The sequence below is a fragment of the Diadema antillarum genome, unplaced genomic scaffold (assembly GCF_040938485.1).
Source record: "Diadema antillarum isolate AM-2024a unplaced genomic scaffold, OU_Dant_1.0 seq00000603_RagTag, whole genome shotgun sequence".
NCBI classification, from domain to species: domain Eukaryota; kingdom Metazoa; phylum Echinodermata; class Echinoidea; order Diadematoida; family Diadematidae; genus Diadema; species Diadema antillarum.
In genome coordinates this window covers 220,510-246,332 of record NW_027271531.1, presented here as the reverse complement: position 1 = coordinate 246,332, position 25,823 = coordinate 220,510, and the positions used below count along the sequence as shown (strand labels likewise).

The following is a 25,823-nucleotide window of genomic DNA, read 5'->3' as shown; positions in this document are numbered from 1 at the left end:
AATAAGCTTCTGGTATGAATGCGTCTCAATTCCCTTGTCATGTGTCCTTTATTAGCTGTAATGCATCACAGCACTCCATATCCCGACATTGACACGGGGTACCTAGACTAGTGTGAGCAGACAGTCTGACCTGCATGTAAAGACAAGGGAAAGATAAAAACATCTTACATCGTGTTATTTTTTTTTATAATTTTAATTTTAAGACTTCGGGAAACACAAGGATAAGGGAATCAACCATTTTTTTTTCTGTGTCCCGTTTTCATTTCTAAAATGGCATTCGAAATTCTAATGTATAGCTGTCACCGTTTGTATAGCAGTGTGCATAAGAATGTTGCCAGTGATTGGTAAAAGAAGTTACTGGTACTTTATGGAAGATGATTTTGTAACAACAGTAAGCTCAGCAGTGCAGCAACGTCATAACATAGCGCTCGTATCAATACAGTGTGCGTGACTTCATGCTTCTGAAAAGTTTTAAGAGTCACCGCATTTGCCGTACACCCAACACTTTTCATGGACCGTACTGTTTATTTAGGCATGGTAGTTTCCTCATATAGGTAGTTACAATATAGTTCTCAAAAGTTACGTGTGCTAGAATGTGTTTCCCGTAGATTTGGAAATCACTCTACGTGTCAGTCAACAAAGGGTGATCATTCTGATATTTAGCAATCCGTGTTAAAGGAAACCAAAGCCCAAACATAAATGTAGATTGAGGGAAAGCAGCAAATGATATTAGTAGAAGTTTAAAGTTTAAGGAAAATCGGCCAATCGAAAGAAAGCCTTCTAATTTTTAGAGATTCGGTGCCGTCATCGCTGGATCACGACGCTATTGGGCCATTGCCGCATGAGAATCAGTATGAAATCGATATGCTTTTGTTATGGAAGTGTAAATGTCAGTCAGTTCATTTTACCCATACGCGTACGATATACATGGTTATGTATGTACACACACATACATACTTCTGAAAAATTCATTTTTCGTCAAATTGGACATTTCGACAGAAATGTATTCACTTTTAGTAGTCCCATACAGTAAACTCTTCAAAGTGTCGTGAAATTGTGATAAAATGGAAGAACAATGGAAAGAAAAAAAAATGTTCTAGGCTGCTAAGTCTCTTAGGATCCAGTCAGAAGCCCATGCGCATGCTTGACTCCTAAAGTAAGGTTAAACCAATCAAAATAAAAGAGGTTTCTTTATTTTTATTTATACATCTTCAAAATAAAATCTGCCATTGACTCGACAAAGCAATATGGGCGAAAATCTGCTAAAACAACGTCTTCCACGGAATTTTCCTAATTATTATTGTTGTGAACCTGTGTACAGTTGCCAAGTATGCTCTGAAGCTGTTAACTCACGCTGAAATTGTACTCGATGTATTATGTTCTTTACTCCACACACATAATAATAGCTTGGGTAATTGTCAGTCTATGTGTATTGTGTCTGCTTTGAGTCGTCTGAGCGTTGAAGTGGGGAATTTCTCGGTAACGAACACTTTCGAAAGCTGGCTATATAGACTTGAATTTATTTGCACACATCCGCATTGAATTGCCCGGTCCAGCAACCGCAACCTGTAAGTCGTTACGTCTGAATGTGTACGGACATCGTTCTCCTAACATCAAACTGTTGAAGTTGAACTTTACTCTCAGAAGGATTGCCTCTTTTCGATTAATTCCAGTGATGTGTGGACATGCATCTACATAGTTTGCTGCTGTTTGCTGTTTTCACTCGTTTTGGTGTTTAATCATCGGTTGTGCGCAGCGTTCATCGCCTCTGAGTCTGCCAGCATTGATAAGGGTATATACACCAGACGGACGAAGGACGTAAATAGGCGTGGTCTTTGAGACTAGGTAATACACTCTACCCACAATAGTCTAACTTCATTCAGCTTATTTAATATTTCAATACAACAGAATCTAGTTCCTTTTTAATCGTCGGTTGTAGCGTTCATCCAACTCCGGTTCTCTGATAATTCCAAGATTTACTACAATATGGGGCACACGTGCCTTTGGCCATGCTGCTCCCACCTTTGGAATAACTTACCTTCAGCCGTAAAAAAATTGTTCTTCATCAGACTCCTTTAAAAGCAGTCTAAAAGCACTACTCATTACATGTACTTGATATTTGTATGTCCTTTATCTCCTTCACTTTCTCTTCCTTCCGCGCCTAGAGCACTCTGCAGAGTGGATTTGGCGCTGTATAAATCATATCAATTATTATTATTTTATATCCATGTCACTGACTCGATCAAACCCTTAGCCTTGTTTCACGTCACATGTGTTATAAATATTCAACATGCTCACCAGCAGTACTAATTGTATACAATAATCGTATGTACGACAGAGCAACCCGTGTACTATGTCTATGGAGCGCACGTATTCCTTGGTACATACATGTACATGTACATCCATTCCATGTGTATACTGTACAAGGTGCACTGAAGCTGGCCACCATGCGTGGTTCTTTTCTGTTGTTTTTTAACACGCACACGTGCATGTACATGTAATTCTGGCAATGCCATGCAAGCTCTACACTATATTAGTGTCTGAAATTCTGCAAAGGCCAGGCTGAAACAAATAGGAAACATATATCATTGATTGACTAACATAATAATAGAACAATATAGTTTGGCTATCTTTTCAGATATTTAGCTACCCAATACAGTACTCTCCGCCTAATCGGCCATGGGTAGGCTCGAGCAGAGCGTTTCTTCCCCGACTACCCGATTAACAGAAGAACACGTCTTATTCACAATTGACATACATAATGTGTATGGCACATGCATTGTACACTGTACCAAGCACCTACACTGTATGCTTAACACGCGTGCTTGCATGGAACATTGTACCTTACACTTGCTCAGTCACGAGCAATGATTTGCACTCTTATGAACAAATATATCTTCAGAAACTTTGGCGTTTTCCGAAATGAACACGTCTCTTTGCGTGCATTAGTTACGTAGAACGTCGGATTACTTTTCGAGAAGTGACTGGGGAAGAGTAAAATAATCAAGCTGCATGGTGTGTGTGGCCTGATTTCGTAGCAAACTTCTCATATTGTGAATGTTGTTGCGGAGCAAGGGAGGAGCGCAAGTGTGTTCAACTCCTGTCTGTCTATGCAACTATGAGTGCCAGCTACATTGTGTAATGTTCCTCTACGTGTGGCAAGTTGGTACTAGTACATGTGTTTTCAAGTTTAATCACTCCCCAAATGATTGGTCTTTGCAAACTAATTAGAGAATGCGATACCCATTTATGCGGAGAGGCAACCCGATTATCAGGTAATTTTAATGTGCATTGGAACTGATTTTGACATTACTATACGCAATTAAACGGAGTACCCGTTTAAGCGAAACCCAATTACGCGGAGAGTACTGTAGTGAAGTAGCCATGCGCGGATTGTTGTCAGACAAGGCGGGGAATCCCAGAAAGGTTACACAGAGGACCTGTGCTGAACAGTATGTTTCCGATCACAGTGTACTAGGATAGGAGCTAGGTGTTGGTCATAAACCCCACTTATTAAATAGCTCACAAGGTTTGACCCCTCAGAGTTACTGGGGCCACCCTCATTGCAAAAATGCGCATCAGCCTGCAAGGGCGGGTTCGTCACCAAGCCCCCCCCCCCCCCCCCCCCCCCGGACGGGTGCAATGACCATGGAACCAATATGGACCAAACTTGATCAGAAGAAGATTGTACATATAAAACTGATAAAATATTTGGACACAGGGAAGGGGTTATTGCCAGACTGCTCAACCTCCCCCCCCCCCCCCCCGGGTGTAATTTAACCCATGGATCCCATGGTTTTTACCACTGACATTTTTACCTCTGACATTTTTGCCCCTGCCATTTTTACCTCTGCCATTTTTACCCCTGCCATTTTTACCCCTGCCATTTTTACCTCTGCCATTTTTACCTCTGCCATTTTTACCTCTGCCATTTTTACCTCTGCCATTTTTACCTCTGCCATTTTTACCCCTGCCATTTTACCCCTGCCATTTTTACCCCTGCCATTTTTACCCCTGCCATTTTTACCCCTGCCATTTTTACCTCTGCCATTTTTACCTCTGCCATTTTTACCTCTGCCATTTTTACCTCTGCCATTTTTACCCCTGCCATTTTTACCCCTGCCATTTTTACTCCTGCCATTTTTACCTCTGCCATTTTTACCTCTGCCATTTTTACCCCTGCCATTTTTACCCCTGCCATTTTTACCCCTGCCATTTTTACACCGAACCGTTCATACATGACTCCACGTAGCCCGCATTATGTACACACCGGTATACAAAACATGTAACGTACAGCCATGGTACCTCGCACTTATGACAATGTCAGACCTACAGCTTGTGATATCACATGTGTAGAACGTTATAATAAATATAAACGAAATTAAACTCATTTTCACTTTTCTCGTATAATACGAAAGTACTTAAATTACTTCTTTCAAAAGACAGGGGAATAATATTACCCTTAACATACGTCAGTGACAAGTAGAGCAAATGTTCACTTTTTCAAAAAGAAAATGCAATTTTGTGAAATTGTCTTTCATTTTCCTTACAGATCTATAAATAAGGGTAGTTTTGTCATCCATCAGTGACTGTGCAGAAACTTCAAATTTCATAACTTTTGAACGGATTGTCCAATTTTCCCTAAACTTTCATTGATGTGTTCTACTGATTTGCTATAAGTATTCACTCAATTCACAATCTATTATAAAAGTGAACTTCTCATTAATGTCGGCACTTTCTACTCGAAGCGGATAATATTGCGAATTATGATTTCATTTGATAGGCAAGTGTTTATACAACCTATTTCCCCTGTAAACAATGTAATGCGAAGGATATATATATATGTAATTATATATTAAATATATAATTATATGTATATATATATATATATATAATCATATGTATATATATATATATATATATACATAATTATATGCATATATTTAATAAATTCTGCAAACGAGAAGAAAGAAAACACTTTTTCAAGTTAATTTATTTTCTCATAAATTATTCGGCTAATATTAATCTTTTATATACCATGTTAAATGTAATTTAATTGGCTATCAGCCTAGTACTAGGTCAATAAAAGGGAAAACTTTACGCATGAGGGAACACATCATTTTTTTTTTCTTTCAAGGCACAACATTAAAATTGGAAACATGGACAAGTTGTTATTCAGGCGTAATATGCTCTTCCATACAACAATGTAACAAATGACACATTCAGCCAAATAAGAAATACAAATTAATTTGCAAAAATCAACCTATGATCTCTATAATGCCTCTGCAACCCTCAAAAGATAAAGAAAGGAAAAAAATTATGAAGGAAAATGAAGAATCTTCTGTAAAATCCATATTCAAAGGACTAATGAGAGGAAGCAAAAGTAACAAAAATTGTAGAAATGTAAAATGTCCTTCCAAGTTAAGATGTTTTGAAATAATATTTCGTCCTTGAATTTGTCTCATGAATTCTTAAATCCCTTAATTAAAAAGAATGTCTATTTTGTTCTCATTGTTATCTTGAAGGTCATTTGCAAATTCATTTCGATATGTCAATTTCTGCATATTTTTACTTTTGTGCCTTAAAAGACAAACAAGAAAATGTTCACTCATGCGTTAAATCTAAAAACTTGATAGCCAAACACCGGTATATGACACCATGATTTTTATGAAAACATATGAAAAATATGCACTTTAAAAGTATTGTATTATTTAATTTCTTGTCAAAGAAGGATATCTAGTGAAGGTTCACTGAGAGTGGACGAAATGATAAACGAGGAAGACATGATAAAACGGGAAGCAGAAAAAGAAATTTCTAAAATTAATGAGAAAAAAGAAGAGAGATTGCTACAGAGCCGTAGTAAGGCAAAAGCAAAGAGAGAAAGTAGCCAAAGTACAAGAGGAACTATCGATCTCACTTACAGACATACGTAATGAGTATACTAGAAAATTCAAACATTGCAACCATCAAATTAGGGAGAGTCAACTCGCAATGAGAAAAGTTTTGAGTGACATTGAAACCCTTCTCCTCAGTAACAAACGACTGATCGAGGGAGGGAAAGACCTCGTAAGGTCACTGAACCAGGCCGTTGGGTCAGCTGATGATAGGAAGGAGGAGGAGGATCCTGAAGGCATCTCAAGCAAAGTGAAAACTGTCCGATTTGTGAAAAGTAAGGAAGGCAAGGGTTGCAAGGGGAGAGTCGATTGGTGTGGCGGAAAGTGGGAACTCAGCGACTCAATTGAAATTCCAGAGGATGTAAAACTCCCAATGATAGCTGGATGTATCAACGAGGAAGAGGTGGTTTTTTTAGACAGGTCTGTTGACAACTTGCAAACATATGTGACAGATGTCCGAACCAAAAAGACGGAAAAAGTGATACAGAACGACAGTGGAACACGTATCGTTTCATGTACACTACTGGATGACAACACGATAGTCTGTGGCAAGTGGCGGCGAGGCTGTTCGGGACCAGTCTTGAGTGAGTGCATCTCACTGTACGACAGGCAGTGGCAACTCCTTAGGCACCTGGACATACCAACAGACACGTCAACAGACGATGTCATTGTAGACGTTGATGTCGATGTGAATGGTATGATCCTTGCTTGTGAGGCTGATCAGTCTAATATCTACGCTATCCATTCGAAAAGTGGAAAGATTGAAAGTGAGATCTCATGTAAGTCTGAGAATAGGATCAGGATGCGTGGAATTATGACGTGCGGGAAGATCATAGCTTGTCGTGGGCCATTAGATGACACATTTTTGGTAGTGGATCGTCATGGTGATCAGACGAAGATAAAACATAGTAATACAATTTTAACTGCGGCTATCGATCCTTTGACCGATGACTCGTATGTTGTATGCTACGATGCAGAGAGCAATTTATGTTCCATTGATCGTATGCCTTACGACGGTAAGGCGGGAATAAGAGAATTGTCCCTGCCACTATGGGAGGGGTTGGAAACAGATGAAAGAGTCGACCATGTTGCATTATCAAGGCTCATTATCACCTCTGATGGCAAACTCATTTGGTGTGATGGAAAAAACATCATGATCAATAAGAAAAGGTTTTCTTTATAAACATTTGCCTGATATCTTCAAAGTTTATAAATTCAGAAGATCTTTGAATGGATGGAGAAAAAAAACTTAATCAAGAAGAGGAATGGGAGTATTATTTGCTTTTGCTCTTTCGGCCAATAAGTAATTGGTCACACAAAATATGTGAATATTCTGAAGTATATGTGAATACTCTCCTAGAAGTTCAGTAGTAGATCCTTCGATTAAAAGTCCTGTTTATTATTTGGAGAAGTGATTTAAAAAATGTTCGAATTATCACATGATAAATGTATGCGTTGGTCACTTGCGTCACGAAACATCCTACCATACACACACACACACACACACACACACACATATATATACATATATATATATATATATAACATACTTTGAAACAAGGAAGGAAAAACTGACCAGAAACAATTGTAATAATAAATAGCGACAACTTTTGAGCAAAGAAAATTGGTTTTCATCGGATTCGAACCCGAGACCTCCGGATTACTAGACCGGTGCTCTACCGACTGAGCTATTGAAAGCCCTAGATCGGTGTTCGTCCCAAACCCTTAATTCTCTTTGCTTTTCTGACCACACGAGCAAAGAGAATTAAGGGTTTGGGACGAACACCGATCTAGGGCTTTCAATAGCTCAGTCGGTAGAGCACCGGTCTAGTAATCCGGAGGTCTCGGGTTCGAATCCCGATGAAAACCCATTTTCTTTGCTCAAAAGTTGTCGCTATATATATAACATAATTATATATATATATATATATATATATATATATATATATATAAAACACACACACACACACACACATATATATATATATAACTATTATGTGTATATATATAACATATATATATGTATAACACACACACACACACACACACATATATATATATATATATATATGTATAAACCGCAATCAAGCCTAATTAATTATAAAGAGATATTACTATTTTTCTCTATAAACCTAACCGTAGATGATTCATTCCAGAAAGAATTTAATTATACCCTTTGTTCACATTTTGTATTTTAAGAATATTTAACATTGATTATGCTGATGAACATTTTTACATTGGTTGTTCTATCCCTAACTCACATTTTAGAGCTATCTCGAAGCACTAAAGCTGATGGGTTTCATTTTCATCTGCAAATGGTAAATAATGCCTTTAAGCATATAAGTAAATTCTTCAGTTGATTTATATAGATTCATTTAGCTTCTTTTATGAATCATGGGCCCAAATACGTTGTAATCCTGTTATGTGTCCCAACACTTCATATCCCCATATACTGACACGGAGGTAGAGATCAAGTCCCTATAAGACAGGTGTCAGTGAACAGTCTGACCTGCATGTAAAGACAAGGGCAAGACAAAAAATATCTCAGATTTGGGTCATTCTATCTTTTCAGATTTCGGGACAGCAAGAATAAAAGAATATTAACCCGTTCTTTCTGATGCATTTCTCCAATGGCATTCGAAATTCTCACGATAGTATACAATTACTGTTACCGTTTGTATTGCTAGACAGTGTACAACCAGTTTCACGATTACTAGACATGCTAGTAACCGTATTATGAAATACGTCATATTCCCCACCTCCGAAACTTTTGACTCTCTATTTTTAAAGAAATTTTTTTCCGGGACTGTGGTTTAAAGTAAATTAAGCTTATCTAGGCTTTATCTAAGCATATCCCTTTTGTCACCAGATGTCTTTTTTTGTTTAGGCGTTTGTGTATTCAGGTCACAAAACAGTCATCTTGTGTTGATCAAATTATCACGTGAATACTCCATTCCATCTAAGTCTATTATTTTCCGTTTCACGTCGTGATACTTCAAGGTCCGATCGACTCACCTGCTCGTGCGGATGGGGTTTCCCACCAGAACTAACCATGACATTATTGTTCTCACCTCGAGGAGATTGGACGGTATTGTGTTGAGATCAAACCTGTCAAAGGGCAAAACCAGTCCTACCAGCTTGAACCAATTTTGAAACAATTAAAAGTCACCTGAAAAAAAGAGTGATATTTCATAAGCACAGCAGTGAAAATTTGATCAAAATCGGATGAAAATTGGAGAAGTCACGAAATTGTGAAGGTTAGCTATTTTTTTCCCTAATTTGTTTGTTTGTTTGTTCATTTCCATCTGAGAAGATGGCTGGATAGCCCATATTCAGCTACATTTGTACGTTAAGCTGGTCTTCCATGGGGTCCAGTTGAGGGCTTTTTACACTTGTGTTTCTTAACCCCGGACTTTCTCTGACCCAGGACTATCGTTAGTCCCGTACCAATTTTTTCAGCTTTTTACACTCGCCAATTAGTCCCGTACTATCTCTTGTCCGGGGCTAAGGAGAAAACTGACCTTTTTACACTCGTATTTCTTAGCCCCGGACTTTCCAAACCACATGAATATTCATAATTACGCTGTGTACTGTACACGTACACGCACGCACCGGCAGCACTCGATTACCTCGTTTCTGATTGGTCAGTGAGGGTCGGACTTCGTCTCCGTCGCTTAGCCCAGGATTATTTTTTCGTTCTGTTTACACTCACTTGCTTGGCACCGCAATTGCGGTGCTAGCACCGCAATTGCGGTGCTAACCCCTGCTATTTTGCAGGGCCAGATAGTACCGTACTATCGGTGGGGCTAGCCCACTTTGGCAAAAACGAGTGTAAACAGAAAGTGGGCTAAGGATAGTCCCGTACCAACGGTGGGGCTAAGGCCCCCCCTTAGCCCCACCGTTGGTCCGGGGCTAAGCAAAATTTTACAAGTGTAAAAAGCCCTTTGGATGTGAGGTGGGACCACTTCACCGGGTTGAACACCCTGCTCTTTGCGATGAATGAATGAAGCGGGATCTTTTACGTGCATGAGTTGTTACTCTCTCATACACGGGACCTCCATTTTATGTCCTATCCGAGGGACAGAGTGTTTTGCCTCTTTCTAGAGGGGATGGTATGCTTACACACAACATTGCTCAGTCAAGACTCGGGTCTTGACAATTTGCCAAATATTATTGCGAACGGTTGTAGATCAGTTGACTTTAATACGCAAATAAATGAAATGGTGGTGTCAGCTTCTCACAATTTGATGGTGTTTAAAACCCTAACGAGAATCAATTTTTTTTCTGCTCTGAAAGTATAAAAAATTATTTTCACTCCTGGCTGAAAACTTCAAATAATGATCACACAGATATATTAGGATTTCAGACTGGGACGTAATTGCGTTTGAACAAAAAAAAAAAAACCATGAGGCGATGACATCATCAAAGCACATTATTTGCGTATTCATATGAGCTGTTCAATTACTGGTTAGTGAAAATTTGCAGAACTTCGAAATGTAATGACTTTTCTCATCTTACTCCGATTTGAATCAAAATTTAACTATTGTGCTTAATAAATGTTACTCTTTCTTTTCAAGGCAAACTTTCAAACAAACGGGTCTGGAATTTCTCTCTGATATTCAAAGTATGGTCACAATGCTGGCTCCGAATGAAATTGAGAAAAGCACCATGATCCGTCTTCTACAAACCAATCTTTCTATTCGCTCATTTTAACGGGATGGTACAGTATTGGTGAAGATGAGAATTGGGCTTTTTAACTTTTTGCGAGATACCAAGAAACCACTTATGAAATAGCACAGAGCATACAATTTTAAGAGGAATTCAAAGTTTATTTGATGGAAATCAGGTTTGCAATGACTGAAACATCCAAAAACAAAGTAAAACAAAGAAATCGTAATAAAAGGTGGGTCCCACACTCGAATCGCTCTGTTTAAGATATCTCAGACATTTCGAAACCAATTTTCATCAAATAAACGTTGAATTCCTTATGGAATTACATGCTCTTTCATAGTTCATTATCTCTCCCCCCCCCCCCAAAAAAAAAAAAAAAAATGTTAGAAACCTGAAATTAGGTCTCAACCAAAACTATACGATCCCTTTAACTCGCTGCATCCCACATTACTTACCTGTTCATAGGTTGGTGTGCAAAATTTGTGCACAGTTGACTCATTGGCAGTGAAAGGGTTAACAAAACGAATGAAAGTTACTGAAGAGACATCATAGGAAGTCCTGCACTTTTTAGGATGACGTCACAGAGTCTCCTCTTATCCCGTCTCACAAGATTTACTCACACTTGTTTGTCGGACGCGGTATTTTGTGCATCTTAATCTGTTACTTTTTCATTATGTTATCATCACTAAAGTTTTATTACTTTGCGGATAATCATCATCATTAGAAATTCTTGTTCATGGCAACGGCGTAGCCAGGATTTCATCTTAGGGGGGGCGGTTAGTCTGCGAGGGAGCGAAGCGACCGAGCCCGAGCGAGCGGAGCGAGCGAGGGGGGGGGAGGGTGTGGGAGGGGGGTGTCCCCCCTCCCACGGTAAGAACTTTTTTCATTTGGATGTTGTAAATGTTGCAATTTGATGTATGTTTTTGCGCGTTTTATCGACGTGAAACAGTCCCACTTGTTTATGGTGGCAGTTCATTTTGATGTAGATTATTATTGAACAATTTGCCTATAAAATGGTATATATTTTAGATTCACTTCTTATATTAATTCTTTTTACTGAATATCATGAACGCGACTGAACCCGAGCGAGCGGAGCGAGCGAGGGGGTAGGGGAGGGTGTGGGAGGGGGGTGTCCCCCCCCCCTCCCACAGTAAGAACTTTTTGCATTTTGATGTTGCAAATGGTGCAGTTTGATGCATGATTTTGCGCGTTTTATCGACGTGAAACAGTCCCACTTGTTTATGGTAGCAGTTTATTTTGATGTAGATTATTATTGAACAATTTGCCTATAAAATGGTATAATTCAAATACACTTCTTGTATCAATTCTTTTCATTGAATATCATGAACACGACTGAACCCGAGCGAGCGGAGCGAGCGAGGGGGGAGGGGAGGGTGTGGGAGGGGGGTGTCCCCCCTCCCACGGTAGGAACTTTTTGCATTTTGATGTTGCAAATGGTGCAATTTGATGCATGTTTTTGCGCGTTTTATCGACGTGAAACAGTCCCACTTGTTTAAGGTTGCAGTATATTTTAGTGTAGATTATTATTGAACAATTTGCCTATAAAATGGTATAATTCAAATACACTTCTTGTATCAATTCTTTTCATTGAATATCATGAACACGACTGAACCCGAGCGAGGGGGTAGGGGAGGGTGTGGGAGGGGGGTGTCCCCCCTCCCACGGTGAGAACTTTTTGCATTTTGATGTTGCAAGTGGTGCAATTTGATGCATGTTTTTGCGTGTTTTAACGAGTTGAAACAGTCCCACTTGTTTAAGGTTGCAGTATATTTTAGTGTAGATTATTATTGAACAATTTGCCTATAAAATGGTATAATTTAGATACACTTCTTGTATCAATTCTTTTCACTGAATATCATGAACGCGACTAAACCCGAGCGAGCGGAGCGAGCGAGGGGGTAGGGGAGGGTGTGGGAGGGGGGTGTCCCCCCTCCCACGGTGAGAACTTTTTGCATTTTGATGTTGCAAATGGTGCAATTTGATGCATGTTTTTGCGCGTTTTATCGACGTGAAACAGTCCCACTTGTTTAAGGTAGCAGTATATTTTAGTGTAGATTATTATTGAACAATTTGCCTATAAATTGGTATAATTCAAATACACTTCTTGTATCAATTCTTTTCATTGAATATCATGAACACGACTGAACCCGAGCTAGGGGGTAGGGGAGGGTGTGGGATTTTGCATATTTTGAATTGAAATTCAACGATCTGGTGCACACTTTGAGTGAAATGTATGTGCATGCATACAGTATACACGCATTTTTTTTTCCGCCTCCCAAATCCCCGGTCCAAATCTTAGGGGGGGGGGCGACCGCCCCCATCGCCCCCCCCCCCCCCCTGGCTACGCCAGTGGTTCATGGTAAAAATGAAGTTGAAGTATTTCTCCCCACCCATTGTTACAGCCTATATTTCCCATATATCTGTACTAAGGTATACAATACTTGATTGGCATGAAATACTCACCGATATTTGATTGCAAAATTGTATTTGTTACTGTCACATTGGAAATGCATTTCATATCCCATTCATGTATGCTACGTTAATGCTGTTATATCGGTCATTCATTTAGACAATGCATCATGTTTATGTGCACAAAGAAGGAGACAGATAGTTAGAAAGAAACAAAAAGAGTGAGACAGCGAGAGAGAAAGTGAAAGAAAGACAAGGTGTAAACCAGATGACAATGCTATGTGTACTGTGCCATCGATGACTGAGACTTTAACTATTTTGTATGTTTATAATTAGCTATGAGTAGGGAGACACAGAAAAAAAAAATTCCAGTCCGGGATTACCCTGTAGATGTTGTTCCAAGTGTTCTTTGTTTTTAATGCCTCAAATGCCTCAGAAAGGAGTGTCTTCGCAGAGTGTGTGATATATTGTAGAGTTTCAGTTCTCTCGTGACAGATATCATCGAGACCTCGTCGAGAGCACACATGTGCTAGCTCGGTGGCAGGAAAGACAACCACCAAACCCAGACGCCATTTGAGATGATGTTTTAACCCTATAAAGCCCAAGCAATTTTGACCCTTCCCAGGTCTAAGGGGCGGAGGCACATTGTGCCCCCGCCCCCATATAACTTTGTTATTGTTTAATGTATCATCGTCATATTGGGCACAAGGGTAGAACAACTCATACTCGACATGACCGCACGTTTGATGTTTTAAGGTCACCCATAGAGGGCGCTGTATTACCAAAATATAACGAAATACATTTGAAATATGCTAAAATTGATTTCTCAGTAAAATTTCTTTATTTACAGTATATATGTTTGCAGTATATATATTTACAGTATATATAATTTTTGCGAAAAAAACTATCGTGTTCACTGGACCTAAGTACAGGAATGAACTCCCTACGGAACTTACAAGTTGCACCACTTTAACCTCATTCAAACGAAAATTAAAACAATATCTTTTGAGCAGCTACGGCATGCATATTGTATAGTACTTGTTGCTCAGTATTTCCTCCCTTGTCTATCTTATTTATCTTCTAGTAGTAGTCCGACGGGATCCTAACCATGTACATTATTATTCTTCGATCAGTCTGCCTGTTGCGCTCTCTAAGTTTTTATTGTTACACTCGATTGTTGGAATTCTTGCGCGTGGCAGCTGTCTGTTACCATGGTCACACGGCCTGCATGGTTTGGGACCCCGCTGGAATTTGACACCTGAGCTCCATTGTCCTTGTGTGTATATTTTATATTCACGACAAAATTCTTTTAGCCCACCTTCCATTTATGTATTTATGCCAAACTGTTACGTCATCATCTATACCTCCACACCCACTTAAATCCTTACAATCTCAGTCGTTGTTCTCTCAATGTCCTTACTTGTAGTAGGTTATAGTTGCAACATGTTACCTTTCAGTGTTTTATTCTGTATTTATATAGCAACATTTGATTTGATCTTGTTCGTTTTAATCGGATCCCCCAATTATAGTATGGTCTAAAAATATATGTACTTATGCTTCCCCTAATCTGATTTTACCACGGGACCTGCGGCTATACAAGCTTGCTTTTACGCAGGCCCCATCATATTTTTCGCATTATGATCTCAGTTTAACTCGCATGTATACAGACCTTGTGTATACCAAGACAAACTTTTGAACATTCCGGTGAAGTTCTATTTTGAATTATGTTCTGTATAGATTTCGTATCAATTTACTTTATATTGTGATATATGTGAGAAATATGAAAATAGATTGAAATGAAATGAAATGAAATATGTCTTATCAAATATTACTCATTTTTATATTTGCCACAAATGATGTACAAGTTGAATCTCATCTTTTCATATGGTTGAAATTTCTCAAGGTCACCACAAGGGGCGCTATTCATAACAACATAACGAAATACATCATGAGACTTGTGATGCATTGTTTGGGATAGGTATGTGTATAGTTATCACATTTCATATTTCCATAATATTGGAATCTTAAGTTTGCCGATTGATAATATGATAAACAAATGATATCAAAGGCATAATTTGGGTGAAGGAATCAAAATAACACAAAATAGAAGGGCAATCTTTGGGAAATACTGTTGTTTTCAATTATCTCTTTTATATCTATTGTTTTATGTCTTTGTCACATAATTACAAAGGAAATAATAGGAAAAACATTTATGGCCATAATTAATTCACATTTGCTTCTTCAGCAAATTTCAGGCAAGAAACACCCATTTTATACACTATAATATTGTGAATTTAAATTGGAACAGAAAAATGGGCAAAATCTGACTGACATGGTTGTCAGTTTATGGTTGCCATGGCAACCAGTAATATCAAATATAGCTAAATTATATATCAAGATGTTCGCAATAAGATTTTAGCAATAAAATTTTAGGAAAAGTCACCAAATTTGGTTGAAATTGGATAAAGGGCGAAGGAGTGGCAAATGAAAATCTGGTAGGGGGGCACAATGTGCCCCCACCCTTGGGCTTTGTGGGGTTAACTTAAGGCACATTCGTTGACGGCCAGGAGCCGCACCTCGGGAAATTTTGTGCAGCAGACAGGACGAAGTGACATTTGAGATAATTTTACACCGGTCATCGGTAGGTTAAGTTGTGGTTCTCCAAATTTGTCGTTCCGTTTGAAGATACGAATTAATGTGAACTGTAATGAGGTCATTCCGGCTCTCTATGGAGAGTTTCAGTAAACAAGTGATAACGCATATTGTGGTTGCGTACAGCTTTTGATAAAGAAGCGGTAAATTTCGATGAATAGATGTATGCGTTGTTGTATTTACGTTTACTGCAGCATTTCATTGTGTAAACATATAAATTTACGTAAACCGGGACAATAACGCAGGTCCCAACTTTTCAATCTGATGTCATGATTTTAAGTTGGTCACGCCTAAGCAACATTTTTTTTTTCTTTTTAACTAGAAGGTAGTCTATTGGTATATGCTGTATTCAAATGATATTTGTAGATGGCGCCGAGGTCGAGTTTACTCCGAGGCAGACGAATTCACAGCAGAGCGACAACCCGCCCCTCGCTAGGAGAGCCTATGGACGCCAGTGACCACTGAAAGCGTGTTCCTCGCGACACTTTTGAGTTGGAACAGGGAGAGTGCGTTCCATCTCAGCTTTGAAATCCAGCATCCACGAGCGTACCTCCACACACAGACACGGTTAGCGTACTGGAAGTGAGGAATTTTGACACTTGATCTGTGACTTTGTGGATGACGCGACTGAGAGAAGGTTAACCGAATGACGCATAACGCACGAACACAATGATGTATGATGATATAATTATGAAAGCGCCTGTAATGGTGTGAAGATGTGGTCTGTAAATGAAATGTGAACGCAATCGGAAACCTGATAGCAGTTCGGTTAGTACAGAGCCCTAATGGCAGTGGAGTCGATGTTCGTATTGCTCTGTAAAGTGAATTACAGCGCTAGCGATAGAGAAGTAAGTAAGGTAACAAACTGAATTGTTGCAAGTGAAACCGGATCAAGCCAAGATTTTTGCGAATTATTATATCACCTACAAGGTTCATGTGGCCACAGTGACGAATTGCTTTTAAATAGTAAAATTCTAAAGGTTAAAGAGTTAGATTTACATTAAATAGGACAATTTATGTTTAATTTTCAGAAGAAAAATAGTTGCATAAGATGTTTAATGATGTATTTTGTAGACATGATAGATTTCATATGTATCCGATATGAAAATCCAATGAATTTAAATTGATGAGATACTTCCGTTGAGATATGTGATTGCAACTGATCGACACGTTGCCCTGCATTGACGTAAATAAGCACTGTATTGATCAGTATTTTAGTATTAGCCATGACAATAGAAATCATGGGCATTTATGTACTGGAGCAGGATTCGAACCCACATGTCTTCATGACCACCGCGGACAGACATCTTATCCACCCTGTCCACTATACCACGGAGCTTTTACCCGACAATCAATTCTACTTCTAATTTTCATACCATGTAACAGGTACTGTGTAATCAATCAAATTGATGAAATTCTTCCTTCGAATTGTTTTATTGTAACTGACTGACAAGACTTAGTTGCCCTACACCAACTTTGTATACTATGATCATTTCTTGGAAAGAAGTTCCTTCATGTGGATGGGCGGATAAAATAATAACCCTCCCATCACTCTTCAAATCCTACTCACTGCGTGTTGAATCATAATAATAATTATGCTTGCCTTTGCCCAAGGTTAAAAACAAAACAACAACAACAACAACAAAACCTCGAAAAGCTGTATGCGGCCATTTTCGCATGAGTTTCAAGAAGAAATCGATATGCTTTTGTTTATAGGCCTTCAGAAGTGTGAATACTAGTCAGTTCATATGTATGTAAAATATTTCCCCTTGCACGTAAGATATACGTGTGTCGTATATGTAAATACACACACACACACACACACACACACAAACAAACATATATATATTTATATGTATATATATATATATATATATATATATATATGATAACAAGGGATAAAGCGATTATTTGTCTTGATCAGTGGCTGATCCAGAGAAGGTGCACCGGGCGTGCGCCTTCTTTATTTGCTGGGGTGTTTTTTTTTTGGAGAAAAGATATAAAAAGGAAAAAAGGAAATGAATAATACAATAATGATATATATAATGTATGCTATTTCCTGGAGAACAGACGTGAATCATCCTTTCATTTGTTGATGCACGTGACGGTTTGACGTTTGCTACGTTCTGCACCAAACTTAATGAAGGAGGTAAAACAGGATATCATCTTACATCACACACTCTCACATACATAGGCTATATATTCATAATCAGAAACAAAGAACCAACAAGAAGAAAACAGGAAAAACGAAAAGAATTTTAAGAAAGAGTGGGAGAAAAAAAGAGGAAGGAGAGAGATCAAGATCAAAGCGGGAGAGAAGAAGAGGGCGATAGACAGAGGGGGGGGGGGGGGAGAGAATGAGAGAGGAAGAAAAAAGAAGAAAATGCAGTGGCGGATCCAGAGGGGGCCTACCGGGCGCACGCCTCCTTTGTGTTTTTGTTAAAACGACAGAAATAAAAAGAAAGCCCCCCCCCCCTTAATTTGTGAAGGCGCCTCCCATTACCGGAATTCCTGTGGATCCGCGCCCCTGAAATGGAAGAGTATAAACAGCTTATAGGATTTTATAGGTGAGAGAAACGCATGACCCGAGTCCAATAGATATGTTTATTTCACTTTCTATTTTGTAAGACATTTGAGTCTTTCTTGTAACGCTGTTTTAATGTAAGTGTAAATACTGGTTATTGTATAAATAATAATTGTGCTATTATCAACATTTCTTTATTTTCTTTATCTCTATGGAAACTGCGCTTTGTGCTTGAATGGATGTTGGTTGTGCTTGTCTCTCCTGTTTGAATAAATGGAAAGCTTGGGAGTTGTATGTTAGACTTTGTTGATATGGTGAAAAATAATGTAAAAAACAATGGTGAAAAAAATACGTTGAGTATGTGTCAGTATGTGCCTACTGTGTCTGTTTTATGTGGTTCACTTCAAGATGAGCTATCAAGTGTTGAAAACGTCCATGACAAACTTGGCATTGCTCTACTCATAAGTCTTACACACAATAAAGGCGTGTTGCCTGGACTTTGTACCTAATCACATCCGCATTAAACTGACCTCTCCTTCCTGTTGGCATTTGGTCTGAATGTGTGCGACAGTCAAACATCGTTCTCCTAACATCAAACTGCTGAGCATTATTATCAGAAAGATGATCTCTTTTCGACTAATCACGGTGATGTGGAGACATGCATCAACATGGTTTGCCGATGTTTGCTGCTCTCACTCATCGTAAGGTGTTTGACGTGCCCTGCATTCATCGACTTTGAGCTTGCCTCCATTGACACTAATGATGTACACCGGATGAACAGAGGTCGTTAATTGGAGAGATTCTTAAGACTTGGTAATACCACATGTAGCCTTAATTTATTTACCTTACTTCACATTTCAAAGCATTACCCTTGATACGTCCTTTAAGATCCGTGTAACTGGCTCTATCAATCCATTAGTCTTGTTGCACGTCACCTGTGTGATACTGTGTCTTCAGGCAGTGATTTCAAGCTCACCCTAATACATGCGGAGTAAACTGTGTACGATGTCTGTGGTTACAGCTTCTTACAATGTCAAATACACCAAGCTCTGTCAAGCTATATTATTATACACTAGTTTCTGACTTTCTGCAAATAAAGACCGGGCTAAAACAAACAGGAAACACATTTTATTAACATGATAATAGAGCAATGTACGTTGATCTAAAGCATTTGTCCAGTTTGGTTGTTTTTTCAGGTATTTGACTAACCAATAGTGATGTAGCCATGCGCGCATTGTTGCTGTCCCATAGGGTGGGGAATATCAGAGAGGGTTGAATAGAGAGTGCTGCACTAAGGTGGGGGGGGGGGTAGATGCAAGCAGGTGTATTTGCAATTAATGAGAAATGACAGCGGTAGAAATGTAATGTTCGAATTCCCGAATACTCGTTGTTTTGTTTGGTGAAGCTTACTCTTAAGTTTGATATCGATCGATTGGTCCCTTTAAATTCCTCGTGACTTCCCATCACGTGGACGTCCTACCATTGGCTGTTATTTTTTCCTCTTTTCCTTGCTTGACGCAAAGATCCTGACCGTCGGTCTGCGTGTTCCGCTCTGAGTCTCATACTGTTTCGAGTGTCAGGTTTTATTTCTGTTGCTGTGGAAATTCAAAATATTATCTACAGCACTGAGACTAACAGTACAAAATGATAATTCAACAGCAGTAGTTACAGTACCCACATGGTAGAAGCATATACGTCTGAGTTTAAAAGATTGTACTCAAGAAGTAAAAATTAGAAAACGTGGTATTTGCAAGTGTATGATGTACTTAATGTGCTTGAACGTGTCACCAAACATTGTCGAGTTGAGTTTGAGTGTACTACAATGTACAGTGTGTTACTTCTTCAGCTGTTAGACAGACCGCATAGGAACCCACGAGGAAAAGTATATTATCCTAACCGTTATACGATACGTACATGTATGTTTTTATGAACAATTAAAGTTTTGTAGAATTCTCTTCATATTTTCTTCGACATTGATATCCAAAATAACGTTATGAATTTATTTCAAGAGTCTTTTTACCCATCAATGACGTCACCTAAATTTGAAAAAATTCATAAATTTGAACCGTTTTTCCTCAAATTTTCACTATGTTCTACTGCAGTGTTGCTGTTTTCACTCAATCTACATTAAATATTTGGGCTTTGGTTTCCTTTAAACAGAGTCTCTAAAGATAGAAACAAACCAATGGTTGTCACATTCATCAAAATCGGGCAAGAAAATTGAGGATTGGAATTTGAAGTGTCACATGTTTCAAAGTCAACACTTTCCACACAAAAGCTAGTAAAACATTAATCTGGCTTCCAGGCCCTCTGCCCGTACGCGTGTTTTTTTTTTTTTTAGACGGCGCAGATTGGGGACCCTAAAAATCTATCGGGGACCCTATCCCTAAACCTAACCCTAATCCTAATCCTAACCCTATCCATCAAACCCTAACCCTAACCCTAACCCTAACCCTAACCCTAACCCTAACCAAAAACCCTAACCCAACGTTTTTCCCATAGGTTTAACACGCGCCATGCCCCAATCTGTGCCGTCTTAAAAAAAAAAAAACGCCGCCCGGTACTACTAGTATTTCTCGATTCAGGATATTGACGCCCTCAACGTCGAAAACTAGTAAAGTTTAAGGTGTTTTTCTCGCCGCAGAGACTAGTTGGCAAAGGCTCTGGAAACCAGACTAGTAAAACATGTACTATGAAATGTGATTTGATATTATTCGCAAATATTATCTATTTAAATTGTAAGTAATTTGATGCGAAGGATGTAGTATTCAATTTAATCTAATTTCTTGTCGAATAAAGATACCTAATGCAGATTTGAGTAAGCTCATTGAGAGGAGATAAAATCATACATATGTTAATTTCAAATGATAAAACTGGTGTTTGAAAATTGAACATCTTCATTCTGTGAGTCTTTTCAACTCTTTTTCTTTTGACACCATCTGGTGACTTTCTTTCTGTTTCTGTTTCTGTTTCTTGTTGTTATTCTGTGTTTCATGACCATGACTCTTATACTATATACCGTCTATCATTGATTGATTGATTCGTATTTCATACATGTACAATAATCTATGAAATCATACATAATCAAAGCCCCAAATTGACCACATGATTGCTTTGTGAACCTGGAGTGTATAATCATACTCTACAAATACGAATCATATCGTTTCTAAAAAGATTCTCCCTTTTTTTTCTTTTTTTTTTGCGGTTTTCCTTTAGAATCTACGGACGACTGGGATCACTTCGACGTTACCATGGCAGCAAACTTCAAGGAGGACAAGAAATGTCAGAGTATCGATTGTGGAAAAAAATCTGGAGCGATGTACAATGTAAAAGAAAAACAAATGCTATGTGATGAATGCGTAGAAAAGAAAGACTTTGCAATCAAGACTGAAAAGGACAACACAAACTGGTTTTGCCAAAAACACGAAGAAGCCATCAAATTCTATTGCGATTCGCATGATCTAGGAATCTGCCAGTCCTGTCAAACCGTCCGTCACCAACCGCCATGTGTCCTACACGACTTGGATGACATTGTCACTGAGAGAAAGACTATTCTGAGAGACATGGTTGTCATGGCAACAAAAAAGATGACTGAACTAGAAAACCGTGAGCAGCATGCCAAGCAACAAGAAGTTGATGCGACCAATCACTTGATGTCAGTGGAAAGAGAAATAGGATTGTTCTTCGAAAAGATAATTCGTAGCGAGAATGCCAACTTGCGGCGAGAAGAAAACGTGATAAAACAGGAAGCAGAAGAAGAAATTTCTAAAGTTAATGAGAAAAAAGAACAGCGATTGCTACAGAGCCGTAATAAAGCAAGGGCAAATAGAGAGAAAATAGTCAAAAGACAAGCAGAAATATTGATCTCACTGACAGATGTACGTGATGAGTATACTAGAAAACACAAACATTGTCATCATCAAATTAGGGAGAGTCAACTCGCCATGAGAAAAGCTTTGGATGATATTGACGCACTGCTCCTCAGTAACAAACGACTGATCGAGGGAGGGAAAGATCTCGTAAGGTCACTGAACCAGGCCGTTGGGTCAGCTAGTGAAAGGAAGGAGGAAGAGGACCCTGAAGGCATCTCAAGCAAAGTGAAAACTGTCCGATTTGTGAAAAGTGAGGAAAGCAAGGGTTACAAGGGAAGAGTCGATTGGTGTGGCGGGAAGTGGGAACTCAGCGACTCAATTGAAATTCCAGAGGATGTAAAATTCCCAGTGATAGCTGGATGTATCAACGAGGAGGTGGTGGTTGTGTCAGACAGGTCTTTGGACAACGGCCAAACATATGTGACAAATATCCGATCCAAAAAGACGGAGAAAGTGGCACAGAACGACAGTGGAACATGTATTGCTTCATGTACACTACTGGATGACAACACGATAGTCTGTGGCAAGTGGCGGGAAGGCTGTTCGGGACCAGTCTTGAGCAAGTGCATCTCACTGTACGACAGACAGTGGCAACTCCTCAAACACCTGGACATACCAAGAGACAGGCAGACAGACTACGCCAGGGTAGAAGTTGCCGTCGATGTGAATGGTAAGCTCCTTGCTTGTGTGGCTGGTCCGTCTATCTTCGTCATCGATTCGAAAAGTGGAAAGATCGAAAGTGTCATCACATGCAAGTATGAGAATATGATCACGATGCGTGGAGTTATGACATGCGGGAAGATCGTATTCACATATTCCTTAGATGACACCACATTGTTCGTAATCGATCGTCAGGGAGACCAGATGGAGATAAAACATAGTGATACAATCTGGAATGTGGCTATCGATCCTTTGACCGATGACCCGTATGTTGTATGTTATGCAGAGAGCAATGTATGTTCCATTGATCGTATGTCTTACAACGGCGAGGCGGGAATAAGAGAATTGTCCCTGCCACTCTGTGAGGGATTGGATACAAGAAATAGACTCTGGCATGTTGTGTTATCAGGACTCATCCTCACCTCTGATGGTAAACTCATTTTGTGTGATGGAAGAAACATCATGATCTATAAGAAAAAGTTTACATTATAAGCATTAGCCTGATATCCTCAAAGTTAACGATTTCTAAGGATATTTCAATTAGAGTTTTTAGTAATTTGTTTTTGCTTTCTTGAAACAATAATTGAAGACTTTTATATATCACGTAGGATATGTAATACCGTTAAATCCTAATCCTAAAAGTTCGGAAATGTCCTCTGGTTAAAACATCTGTGAATTCTTCAAATGATTTGTATAGATTTTATTGAGCTTTTGATGTGAATGCGTCTCAATTGCCTTGTCGTGTGTCCTGTATTAGCTGTAATGTAACACAACACTCCATATCCAGACATTGACATGGGGTAGAGAGAGTACATGTAGTTAGACAGGACTGGTGTTAGCAGACAGTCTGACCTGCATGTATAGACAAAGGCAATAAAAAAAAACATCTTATATCTGGTTAATCTTTTTATATTCAGACACATGGATAAAGAATCTTAACCATTCTTTCTGTTTTATTTCTACAACGGCATTCGAAATTTTAACAGTAGTATACATCCGTTACCGTTTGTTTTGCTAGACAGTGTATAACCAATTTCACGGTTACGTAGCCGTATACGAATTATGTCATGTTCACCACCTGCGAAACTTTTGACTCTCAATATGTAATAAAACTTTTTCTCGGGACTGAGGTTTAAGTGGAGGTTTCTAATTTCACAAATGAAGCTTCTGGGCTTTATCTGAGTATAGTCCTTCTGTCACCAGATGGCTTTTCTGCTTTAGGTATTTGTGGGCCTACATGCATTCAGGTCACATCTGGGGATCTGGTGTTTATCAAACTATCACGTGAATACTGCATTCCATCGTAGAATTAATTTCCGTTCTCATGTCGTGATAATTCAAGGTCCGATTGATTCACCTGCCGCGCGGATGTAGTTTCCCACCAGAACTAAACATGACATTATTGTTCTCACCTCGAGAAGGATGAACAGCATTGTGTTGAGATCAAACCTGACAAAGGGCGAAATAAGTCCTACCAGCCTGAACCAATTTCGAACCAATTAAAGGTTACCTGAAAAGAAAGAGGGATATTTCATACGCACAGCAGTGAAAATTTGATCAAAATCGGATGAAAATTGGGGAAGCCACGAAATTGTGAAATGAAGCTATTTTTGCCAAATTTCCAAACGGTTTTGGAACAGTTGATATGAATACGAAAATGAATGAGCTGATGTCAGCACCTCACAATTTGATGATGTTTAAAACCCTATTAACGAGAATCAATTCTTTTTTTCTGCTCTTAAAGTGTAAAACTTATTCTTACTCCTGGCGGAAAACTTCAAAATAATGATCATACAGATATATTAGGATTTGAGACTGGGACGTAACTGCGTTAAAAAAAAGAAAAATGATGATTGCAAGATGTCAGGCGATGACGTCATCAACGCACATAATACTTGCGTATTCATAACACCTCTTCAATTACTGGTCGGTGAAAATTTGCAAAACTTCGAAATGTCATGACTTTTCTCATTTAAGTCCGATTTGGATCAGATTTTCACTATTGTACTTAATAAACGTTACTCTTTCTTTTCAATTCAAACTTCCAAACAATCTGGTCTGGAATTGCCCTTTGATATTAAGAATATGGTCAAAATGCTGGCTCCTCATGAAAATGAGAAAAGCACCACGATCTCTTTTCAACAAACCGATCTTTCTATTCCCTCACTTAAACTTACCTGTTCATATGTTTGTGTGCAAAATTTATGCACAGTTGACTCATTGTCACTAAAAGGGTTAACAAAACGAATGAAAGTTACTGAAGAGACATCGTTACTGGTAGCAGATCCTGAACAACGTCACAGAGTCTCCTCTGATCCCTTGTCACAAGATTTACTCACACTTGTTTGTCGGACGCATTTCGTTACTTTCTACTCATTCATATTGTTATCATCACTACAGTTTTACTACTATGGTTATCATGTTAGAAATTAAGTTGATAGGTATTTCTCCAGTCTTATATTTCCATTATATCTGAACTATGGTATATAATTGCTTTGGGAAATACTCATCAATATTTGATTACAAAATTGTATTTGTTACTGCACATTGAAAAATGCATTTCATATCCAATTCATGTATCTTACGTTAATGTTGTTAGATCGGTCATTATTTTAGACAATCATCATGTTTATGTGCAGAGAGAGGGAGAGAGAGTGAGACATCGAGAGAGAAAGTGAAAGAGAGACAAGGTGTAAACCAGATGACAATGTTATGTGTACTGTACCATCGATGACTGAGACTTTAACTACGTTGTATGTCAATAATTAGGTATGAGTAGGGACACACAGAAAAAAAGTTCCAGTCCGGGAGTGTCCTGTAGATGTTGTTTCAAGTCTTCTTTGTTTTTAATGCCTAAGATGCCTTAGAAAGGAGTGTCTTAGCAGAATGTGTAATATACTGTAGAGTTTTAGTTCTCTCGCGGCAGATATCATTTAGACCTCGTCGATAGCACACATATGCTAGCTCGGTGGCAGGAAAGACACCCGCCACACCCAGACGCCATTTATATAGATGATGTTTTAAAGCACATTTTCGTTGACGGCCAGGAGCCACACCTCTGCATAGCCTCTGGGATTTGTTGTGCAGTAGACAGGACGAAGTGACATTTAAGCCTATTTT

General features: G+C 38.8%; 1 protein-coding gene across 2 annotated transcripts; it reads left to right on the top strand.

Annotated features, from left to right (window-relative positions):
• The first annotated feature begins 1,563 nt into the window (after positions 1-1,563).
• Positions 1,564-25,134, top strand: LOC139735844 (uncharacterized). Of its 2 annotated transcripts, none has more exons than XM_071646588.1 (2): positions 1,564-1,845; positions 21,388-25,134. In XM_071646588.1, the coding sequence occupies exon 2, from the start codon at positions 21,423-21,425 to the stop codon at positions 23,193-23,195; it is 1,773 nt and encodes a 590-aa protein (XP_071502689.1). In that variant the 5' UTR covers positions 1,564-1,845; positions 21,388-21,422; the 3' UTR covers positions 23,196-25,134. The 2 variants fall into 2 exon arrangements, with proteins under 2 accessions (XP_071502689.1, XP_071502690.1); XM_071646589.1 differs by lacking the exon at positions 1,564-1,845 and adding an exon at positions 18,320-18,984.
• The last annotated feature ends 689 nt before the right edge of the window (positions 25,135-25,823 follow it).